The sequence below is a fragment of the Pangasianodon hypophthalmus genome, chromosome 21 (genome assembly GCF_027358585.1).
Source record: "Pangasianodon hypophthalmus isolate fPanHyp1 chromosome 21, fPanHyp1.pri, whole genome shotgun sequence".
Classification (NCBI taxonomy): domain Eukaryota; kingdom Metazoa; phylum Chordata; class Actinopteri; order Siluriformes; family Pangasiidae; genus Pangasianodon; species Pangasianodon hypophthalmus.
Window position 1 is genome coordinate 20,530,470 of NC_069730.1, and position 10,643 is coordinate 20,541,112.

The 10,643-nt window shown below is 39.3% G+C and overlaps 1 protein-coding gene across 1 annotated transcript; it reads right to left on the reverse strand.

Annotated features, from left to right (window-relative positions):
* Positions 1–497: 497 nt before the first annotated feature.
* On the reverse strand, positions 498–10,582 carry ppp1r7 (protein phosphatase 1, regulatory (inhibitor) subunit 7). Its single transcript, XM_034314710.2, has 10 exons — positions 10,444–10,582; positions 8,943–9,038; positions 8,014–8,069; positions 6,569–6,634; positions 6,352–6,482; positions 6,001–6,163; positions 5,005–5,121; positions 4,800–4,904; positions 4,334–4,420; positions 498–3,608 (listed from the first exon to the last, which is right to left on the reverse strand). Exons 1-10 carry the CDS (start codon positions 10,481–10,483, stop codon positions 3,432–3,434), a joined length of 1,038 nt encoding a protein of 345 aa, XP_034170601.2. The 5' UTR covers positions 10,484–10,582; the 3' UTR covers positions 498–3,431.
* Positions 10,583–10,643: the final 61 nt, after the last annotated feature.

Here is a 10,643-nt window from a genome sequence, read left to right on the forward strand (position 1 = left end):
AAACTAATAGATAAATAGAGGTTACATCATGCTGTTCTGTAATAAAAGAATGAATAAATAAATTAATTAAATAAACTAATTAAATAAATTAAATTTAAATTTTTAAAATTTAATTAAAAAAAGTTTTTTGGACATTTATTTAATGCATTTTAAAATAGTTTATATTAAATAATAATAATAATAATAATAATAATAATAATAATGCGCCAACTCCTCACACTCAAGGCCACGATATAGTAAAAATATTAATTATATTAATATATATATAAAAGAATATATTTTTTAATAAAGATAAAATAAAAAAATAATTAAAAAAAAATGTAAAGTTAGAATAATATTATAAATATAAAATTATTCCTAGGGCTTAATTTATTTATTTATTTTTTTTGCAAAAATATTATTAAAGTTATATTTATTTAAATCTTTGGACTGTGATATATATATATATATATATTATATTTCCAGCATGTGCAGTAAAAATGCCTGGAGCCTGTACGAACATTTTTCAAATTAAGTTTATTGTCATTTATATTACATTCATCTCAAAACAGTCAACCAAGCAGTTGTGAAACATAATTAAAAAAATAATAATACTAATAAAATAAAAGGGGAGAAACAGCACACTGAAACAGTTAGTAATTAGAACCGATGTTTTCTGAGTTTTACGCAGTTTTACGCTGATTTACGGAAAAATCTGCCGAAACTCCGTCGCCACTTTGTTCCCATCGTCTCGCTTCAGCTCACACTCCTCCGCTGTCTTCATCTCTTCATCTTTTATTCCTACACGTCTGTTAGGAAATTAAACTGTAGAATGTGTGTGATATTTTCTCCGCTGTATCGGACGTCACGTTTTTAAAGCTACAATCAGTGTGTTGTTTTTTTTTTAAACATCTAATCTACACTGTAACTGACTAAACACTTCTTATTTCATTTTTATGCACCGATTTTATTTCATTACTGATGTACAGTATATCTACCCTAAAGCCTAGAGCGAAAAGGCAAAAATATAATAATAACAATAACAATAATAATAATAATAATAATAATAATGAACGAGGTGGGAGATATGATATCGATATCGCGATAAGTTTTATACGTATCGTGAAATGTCAGTTTCCTTTTTTTTCTTAATTGCTGGTCACATTTTCCTTCTTTCGTCAATTAAATTAAATGTTTGTTGTTTATAATATTGTTGTTTTTTTTATTAGTGATAAATATCGTGATATGTATATCTATAGCGAGAGAATATACTCGTTTCTGATTGGCTGACTTGAGTCTCCGTTATGTTATGTACTTTTTTTTTAACGCAAATAAGTTCGTAACGTTTTCCGACAGTGTCCCAGTTTCACGAGTTGTGACGTGACGTCGTATCTCAGCGTGGAGAAATCCATGGAGGTTGAGTCAGCGGTTAACGCGAAGCGTAAATCATGTCGTAATTTTAATCGTACTGAGCGTTTTCTTACTAATCTGTCTTGTTTTAAAGCTGTGCTAGCTACATCACTAATCAGCCTTATTCATTAGCTATTTGCGAGCTGGACTGTAACCATGACAACGAGCACATACAGTGGCAATGCAATAAACTATTAAACGAATCATTAGTATTAATTACATGTGACGAGAACAGCGTGAGAGATGTAACCATGGCAACAATCACATAATGGCGGTGGACTAGAACGCTAACGCTACATATAATGACGTATAAATCAAAAAACTTTGTGACGTCACAAAATATCTGCCATAATCTGTTTTACAGCTTTTACGTTACTGATTGTAGCTTTAAAACGTCGTCATTAAAACGTCACTCGGAGCCGGAAAACGCAGCTTTATAGACGTTTTTACAGAACGAAATGAACAGAATCAAACCTTTAAGACTCTTCATAAATAAATAGCAGAGATGAATGAACTTTGCCAAATTCATTCCGGTGCAAAGGCTGTACTTTTTATTTTATTTTTTTTAAAGCGGTACTATGCAATTCTGCAGCTATAGTGTTTAACGCAGGATCGAACGCACGATAAAACACACACACACCAAAAAAAAAAAAAAAAAAACACGCTCTCGTCCGGTGTTTCACGTGCACACGGCTTCGTACGTTTTACGTTTAAGGAGTAAAATCTGGTCAGAAATCATTCGATCGAATGGAAAAGTTACTGAAAATAATAATACAGTGTTTTACAGCCCAGAAAGGCAACTTGTTATTATTATTATTATTATTAATTTTCTCCCATCAAATTCATGAGAGAATAAAATTCCGTCAAACAACTTTGATGTTTCCGAGCGTTTACTTTTAAAGTTTTTTTAAAGTTGGCTAACGGCCCAGCAGATCGACGTGTGGATGAGTGTGCTTCCGCTGAGGTTCAGGAACCTTTAGAGGAACCACAGAGAGTTCCCGAAACAAGTTCCTATTCTGCGTTAAAGACGAGAACGACTCCTAACTGTTTGTCTCTTTTGGGGGTGTGGCCTGTATTTTTTTTTTTTTTGGTTTAAATTTGTAATAAATCCCGGGAGGAAATAAGACAGTGGTTATTTCTTGTAGCTTTGTTGACCAAACGCTTTTAAAGCCACACGCTTGCTACAGAGTCTCGTACGTCTCGTTAATAAATGCCGCCGAGGACCAATCAGCGATCACGTGTCCGCGTGGGCGGGGCTTCCGAGGCGGAGACACAGAGGACGTACAGGTTCATTCTGATGAATGTACAAGAGCTGATTAATTGATTGTGTAGCATTAATGATTTCTTACTAATTTGCATTAAATTGTCCCTTTTTTAAAATTTAAATACATGATTGACAAATCAGCAAGCTCCGCCCCCACGAGTTCCTTACGTTACATTAATAATGTCATAATGTCACTTTTGCTAGTTTGAGAAGAAAATTCACCCGAGATCTCGAAATAACAGAGTAGAAATGCGAATGTTAATAATAATAATAATAATAATAATAATAATAATAATAATAGTAATAATAGTAACAGACTTTCTGGATTATTGTTCTGATCCGATATTAAACTAAAAAACTTTGCGTGTGATGACGAGAGTCTCAACACTGATGACCATCAACTTCCTGTCCTTCTAACACCTCAAACCAAACATTAGCATAGGGACACGTGTGTGTGTGTGTGTGTGTAAAGGGTACTCTTGCACGTGATCTAACAGAGTGTGTTTTATTTGACCAAAAATGGAAGAAGCTTTGGAATAGAAGTGGAGGGAAGAGGAACAAGTGTGTGTGTGTGTGTGTGTGTGTGTGTGTTAGTAAAGGGTGTTTGCATATGAGCAGTGTGTGTGTGTGTGTGTGTGTGTGTGTTTGATCTGGCTAATGGTTAGGAAAAGGTGAGATTTGGAGCAGGAAGGAGGCGGAGAGAGAGTGTGAGTGTGTGTGAGTGTGTGTGTGAGTGTGTGTGTGTGTGTGTGTGTGTGTGTGTGTGTGTGTGTGGAGGTCAGAAGCGGATGAAGGTGGCGTCGATCTGCCGGACGCTGGGCAGTGCCAGCATGATCTTGCGTCTGTACTGAGGGTCTTTCTGCAGCGGGTTGCGTTCCAAATACACCGTCTCTAAACCCTTAGCGTTCTTCAGCTCGTCCAGGTCGCTCCAGTTCTCTATCTGATTATCGTTCATCTGAAAACACACACACGCACACGCACGCACACGCACGCACACGCACGCACACGCACGCACACGCACGCACACGCACACGCACGCACACACACACACACACACACACACACGCACGCACACAGAGTCAAATTTGAATTGTCCATGACAGTACTCATGCATTAAATATCACAATATATCGTCTAACTGATTATCGGCTCAGGCCTGAACTTCACTGCAGGAACTGCAGAGCCAAAGCCCAGGAACCAGGAACTAAAGCCCAGGAACCAAAGCCCAGAAACCAGAAACTAAAGCCCAGGAACCAGGAACTAAAGCCCAGGAACCAGGAACTAAAGCCCAGGAACCAAAGCCCAGGAACCAGGAACTAAAGCCCAGAAACCAGGAACTAAAGCCCAGAAACCAGGAACTAAAGCCCAGGAACCAAAGCCCAGGAACCAGGAACTAAAGCCCAGAAACCAGGAACCAAAGCTCAGAAACCAGGAACTAAAGCCTGTTAACCAAAACCCAGAACCTAAGCTTTAAAGCAACAGAATCTTTAGTAAAAAAAAAAAACAAGATCTTCAGCCTGCAGACTACAGGAACTAATCCGGAATCTACAACCTGAATCCGGGAATTTAGGAATTTAGTTCCTTGTGACAGAGACTCGGAGCAGGATCATCAGTAACTCCGTGTCTCTGAGGGAACAGATCACGTTTATCGTCTTCATCAGCCTGAAACACGACACTAACCCAAAATTCCTGCAGTTCTGTGAGGTGACTGATGTTTTCGATCTTCTTTATCCTGTTCGCTGCGATGTCCAGAGTCGTCAGCTTTTTCTGGGAACGCACAGACGCCGAGAGATTAAACGTTAAAACATTAAAGTCTCTGAGAAGATACTGTCAATGAATAAAGGGGCAGGAATTTCATCCGAGTCGAGGAACTGCACCGGATTTTCAGGGTTTTTATAAAACAGATTACAGAGAAAATATTATCTCAAATAAATAAAAAAAAAACACAAGGATCTAAACAGTGCATAAATATAATTTACACATTGATGCAGAATTCACGGTGTTTCTTTAGTTCTTTGTTTTTATTAATAAATGAAGTTCTTTTACGGGAACAGTTACAGATACGGAGTAGAGGAGTAAATAATAACGGAATAACGCTGATAATATGGCGGCGTTTACGCTGAAACTCGGTTTGATTTGGACCTACGTTGTTCTCGAGGCCTTCGATAACCTCGATGCCGTTGTGACTCAGGTAGAGCTCCTTCAGGTTCCCCAGGTTCTGCAGTCCCTCTAGTTTGGTGATGCGATTGCTCTGCGTGAAGGAGGAGGAGGAGGAGAGGTCAGACGGAGGAACGGCGCAGACACGCGTGTACGAGCGGCGAGTCATCATGAGCGTGAGCGTTAGGACGTACCTGGATGCTGAGGACCGTCAGGTTGTGGAGGCCGTCCAGGTTCTGCAGCTGAGTGATCTTATTCGTGCCGAGGAACAAACTGTCCAGAGAAGTGAGCGCGTCCAGGTTCTCGATGATCTAGAAGGAAGGAACACGGGGGACTTGAGGAGAAGGAGAAGAAGCGCTGTGCTCACAACATTTTTAACCCGATTACTTTAAGATGATGTCATCAGTGTGCGCCGCCTGCTCCTCCTCTTCCTTCTTCTCCTCCTGAGCTGCTTGGAATTTACAGCCGTCATCTCAGTTAAAATGATAAAAAGGATCAAAACAAAATAAATTATTTAATTAATATTTTTAATTAATTATATTTTAATTAATTATAAAATATTGAAGCTATGGATTTTTCACGACTCATTTAAACGAGTGCACAAAAATGACTAAAGATAAGAATAATTTTTATAAATTAATCACTGCAGACTTCAGCGCAATGGGTTAATATAGCAGGAGGAGGAGGCGCACACTGATGACATCACCACCCTGCGACAGATGTAAAGCAATGGCTCTATTTGCAGTGCGAAGCTGCGTGCGAGAAGAAAAGGCGCACGATGATGACGCCGTCTAGCTGCGATTGATTTCAATTTTTTATGAACACAAATGCTACATGTGGGAGGAGAAAGAGGCGCAGACTGATGACATCATCTCGCTGTTACTGATCCTAAGCAATTTAGTTTTTTTTTTAAAAAATTTTATGAACAGCAGCGCAAAGCTGCATGTGATAGGAAGAGGAAAAGATGGCGCACACTGATGACATCATGTATCATAGGGAGACGTTCCTGACAGACCAGTTTGAATGACCGCTAATTAAACAGGTAAAGTCAGGTGTGGCTCCTGACTGGCTAAAATGACAACGTCTGGTTGGGTTAGGAACTTCAGTAGGAACTTCAGTAGGAACCTCAGTAGGAACCTCAGTAGGAACCTGAAGAAACCAGGCGTCACAGGCACGAACGCTCCGCTCACCCTGATGCGATTGGACCCGAGCTCCAGCATGTGAAGGCCAGTGAGGTTTTCGAGGTTGGCGATGTTCGTGATCTTGTTGTGCAGCAGGAAGAGTTTCTTCAGCTTCGTCAGACGCTCCAGACCTTCGATCTTCCTCAGCAGGTTGAACGATACGTCTAGCTGCCTGTCGCAGATTCACACAGAGCCGAAAACATCAGCACGTCGCTCCAGGAATAACATCAAACATCATGCAGATGTTATAAAGTGAATAAAACAGATATTTAAAAAAATTTCTGCCCGACATTATGTGTGTGTAAAATCCTGTGTGTGTGTGTGTGTGTGTGTGTGTGTGTGTGAGAGAGAGAGACTCACTCGAGCTCGGTTAAAGCCTGCAGGTTCTCCAGCTTGCGGATCTGGTTGTCGTACAGGTCCAGTTCCCTCAGCGAGACCAGGCTCTCCAGGTTCTCTATCTTTTTAATCAGGTTTTGTCTGAGAGAAAGCGTCTGACGGCAAACACAGACGAGAGGTCGTGATGTGTCTGTTACAGGATCGCCATGTGTCGTGATAACGTTTTGAATCGTGACCTTACCTTGGCTTTCTGCAAGACCTCAAGTCCCTCGATCTTCCCGATCCGACAGTGGACCAGATCCACGTCCTGAGAGGATAAAGAATCATTTTATAGACTCGCAGCTTCATTGGGGGCGTGACTTCTCAGCACGCGTGCTTCCTGGCCACGCCTCTTTATACCATCCAGTAACTCGGATCATTTGTTTGAGTCGACTCTTTTGGTTCGGCTCTTTGCCAATTATACAGTTCTGTGCAAAAGTCTTAGGCACGTGTAAAGAAATGCTGTAGAGCAAAAACGCCTTCAAAAATAATGAAATTAAATGATTCTACATTAAAAAAATCCTATAAAGAGCAGTAAACAGTAATAAATGAAACAAAGTCAATATTTAATGTGATGATCCTTCACTTTAAATAAATAAAGCAGTATCTGAGGTGCAGTGTGTGCAGTTTTATAAGGAAATGAGCTGGAAGTGTTACTGAGCATCTTGCAGAAGCAGCCACAGTTCTTCTGGAGACTTTGACTGTCGACTCGCTTCTTATTTCTGCAGCGAAACCCAGCAGCCTTCATTATGTTTTTATCTGAAAAGTGTCTCTTATGGAATCTGCTGCTTTCTTTACTGACATACAAACATTTTTCTGTAACGTTTCATTTTGTGCTGGAAAACTAATGTTTGGAATCGAAAATGTTTTTGTACTGAATCAATAATGTAGAAGTCAGAAAATAAACATCTATAACAAAGTTTGTAGTAAAAAAAAAAAAAAAAAAAAAAAAGGGTGCCAAGACTTTTGCACAATACTGTGTATATTTTTTTTCTAATCTTTTCTTCTTTGACTGACGACGGCCGCCGTTTCCATGGAAACATTTTTATTAAATTCAACAGTAAGAGTAACTGAACTTCCTTCAACTACAAGAAGAATCGGTTTAAAGAGCCGTGAACCTTGTCTTCCATTTTAATAGATAGAAACGTAATTGTTAATTAAAATGGAAATGAACTAAATTGTGTGTTTTGAAATGAAACACAGCCGAATCGGATCATCGGCTCGTCATCTAACGCTTTGTTGATCTGAATCGAGTGTGAAAGTGTTCGTTAACGTGGAGTAAACTTCCTGTTCTGTTCAGATTGGATAAGGTCCGATCCGGACAGAAATAAAAAACACTTAGTTCTGCTGTAAAGTAGGAAATTACCGCAGAACCGCATGTACGTGTAATCCCATCCGAATAGGGCTTTACTGTCGCTATGAAGAAGAAGAAGATGTAAAGTGTGAGTGATTAAACATCTTTGGATCGTACTATTTTTCATTTGCTTGTCAATATTAGCTTACGCGCTAACAGGGAAACCATGGCAACCAGCAGAAAATGTCAGGAATGACCGCTAAAGTCCAGAGTAGTGATTCAGGACGACGTTCGGAGAAACTATAGCTGCTGTGAGAACTCTAAACGCCACAGGTCACGTTTTATCTGCTCACCTCCTCGTTAGGGTCGAGGGTGATGGTGTCCATATCGACAGGCAACTCATCTGGAGCTGGAGGAGAGAAAAAAAGGGGGGAAAAAAAAGGGGTTAAAAGTGTGTTAATGCTGAAAATTACAATACAGAGTTCTGTGCAAAAGTCTTAGTCACATGTAAAGAAATGCTGTAGAGTAAAGACGCCTTCAAAAATAATGAAATTAAATGTTTCTACATTAAAAAAATCCTATAAAGAGCAGTAAACAGTAATAAATGAAACAAAGTCAGTATTTAATGTGACGATCCTTCACTTTAAATAAATAAAGCAGTATCTGAGGTGCAGTGTGTGCAGTTTTATAAGGAAATGAGCTGGAAGTGTTACTGAGCATCTTGCAGAAGCAGCCACAGTTCTTCTGGAGACTTTGACTGTCGACTCGCTTCTTATTTCTGCAGCGAAACCCAGCAGCCTTCATTCTGTTTTTATCTGAAAAGTGTCTCTTATGGAATCTGCTGCTTTCTTTACTGACATACAAACATTTTTCTGTAACATTTCATTTTGTGCTGGAAAACTAATGTTTGGAATCTAAAATGTTTTTGTACTGAATCAATAATGTAGAAGTCAGAAAATAAACATCTATAACAAAGTTTGTACTTAAAAAAAAAAAAATGGGTGCCAAGACTTTTGCACTTTTGTATAATAGACAGAATCGCAGTTCTAGTTAAGTGTTTATGGATAAACGGTTAATAGAGAGGTTCAGGTGTTTAATGTGTTTTATGTGTTTATAGTTTGATGAGATAAGATCATATGAACGTAAATTCACTGAATGCAGGTGAAATACAAGCTGCTTTCCACCTCAGGGAGGTTTAAATGCAGTGCACTGAAGTGTGTGTGTGTGTGTGTGTGTGTGTGTGTGTTGGGGTGGAGAGATGAAATCCGGCTCCTCGTGTCACCTGTGGAAGCTCGCTGCAGATCTTCCACGTCTCCATTGACGCTCCTCCTCTTGGTCTCGTCATCGCCGGACTCCTCGGACTCGCCCCTCCTGTCAACTGAACATCAGAACATCAGTGATTTCTATCTATCTCTAAATTAAAATATACTTATGCTGAACTATAAAGGTCTACCTACAGCTACATCTTACACTAACCTAACCTAATGTTGCCATGGAAACGCTCAACACACCCCTAAACGTCTCAGCATGCCACGCCTCTTTATACCAGTGATGGAAATTCCGACTCAGGTCAATCGACTCCTAAACGACTCATTAGCTGTTTTTTTGTCTAAATTCGCCATATTCTAACCAGTGACTATTCTTATTGGAATTACTATAACTGATACTGTTTCATTTTTCAATGAAAACATTTTAATTGTATTAAACAGCATTGCCTAAGTCTACAAAAAAAAAGGATCATATATACGAGTCGGCTCACAAGACTCACCTAAAAGAGCCGGTTCAAAGAACCGACTCTTTGGCGAATGACACATATTCATTAACTCTATATTTTATGACGTTTTGAACTGATGGAGCTTAAAAAGCAGTTTTAACACATCAGCTCATGACCAGGGATTAGTGTGTGTGTGTGTGTGTGTGTGTGTGTTAGTAAGGAAACTGGTGCTCTGGTTCACCTGGTCAGGTAAATTTAGGTCGCTCAGCACTTCTGTCCTGCACATTTTATTGTTTTTCTCCACTTTATCATCCCGGAATCAGATCATCAGCTCAATCTTTAACTCATTATAAAGCTAAACTGTATAAATAAGTGGAATAAAGGAGCAGAATCTCCTGCATTACTCTATGTGATAGCATGTACGTTAGCATGCTAGCTAGTTTGACATCCAGGGTTGGGTACATGACTGAACTCGACGCGCCATATTGTTTCATTTTTAGTCACTTATTTTTAAATAAACATAAATTCATTATTTGTAGTAGACATAAATACGTTACAGCTATTTAATCAATAACCTAACGGCTAAAGCTACTATATTCTTATCTGGGATGTTTTCTTTTCTTACCCGTATTCCTACAAGTCCCTCCTCCTGCGCTGGGATTGGTCAGTAGTGCGTACTCACGCGCTATTTAACAGTTTCACTATCCAATCAGCGTCCTTGCTTAGAGTGTTATAACACGCCAGCCAACCGCAGACGAGGAATCTGATCCGTCTAACCAATCATGATGTAGGAAGGCGGGAAAAAAAGGCTACTACGCTAAACTAAATTAAGCTAAGCTAATGTTGCCAGTGTTTCAAACGTAAACAATCACACAATGCTAGCATGCTAGTTAGCCGAATGAATGATGGGAAAGGATGTGCACGCTGAGTGCAAAGAATTAAAAAACAAAAAGAAACAAACTACCCGAATTTAGAGTTAAAAGCGACGTGAGAAATATATTACAGTCGTTCTGTGACGAATTAACAGCGGAACATTGGAGCTAGCAGCTAGTAACGGCTTTTAACTCACCTTCCATCTCCTGAGGCTCGCTAACAGACAGGGTAGCCATTTTCCCCTCGCGACCCACCCACGGCTCAATGATTGACAGCTCCAGCGACCAATCAGTTCTCTGCTGTAGAAACGCGTCATCGCCTAACGATAGTCATTCTCTCAGAAACATTATCACGTTATATAACAATAAAAGGTCAATTATTTTAATAAATATTACA

Bases quoted from the DNA above. Each gene is read 5' to 3' on its own strand.
- ppp1r7 (XM_034314710.2), bottom strand. From the start codon at position 10,483: ATGGCTACCCTGTCTGTTAGCGAGCCTCAGGAGATGGAAG. The intron at 8,070-8,942 runs GTGACACGAGGA...TCTCTCCTCCAG, and splicing joins TCTGCAGCGAGCTTCCACAG to CTCCAGATGAGTTGCCTGTC. The intron at 6,483-6,568 runs GTAAGGTCACGA...GTTTGCCGTCAG, and splicing joins AGGTCTTGCAGAAAGCCAAG to ACGCTTTCTCTCAGACAAAA.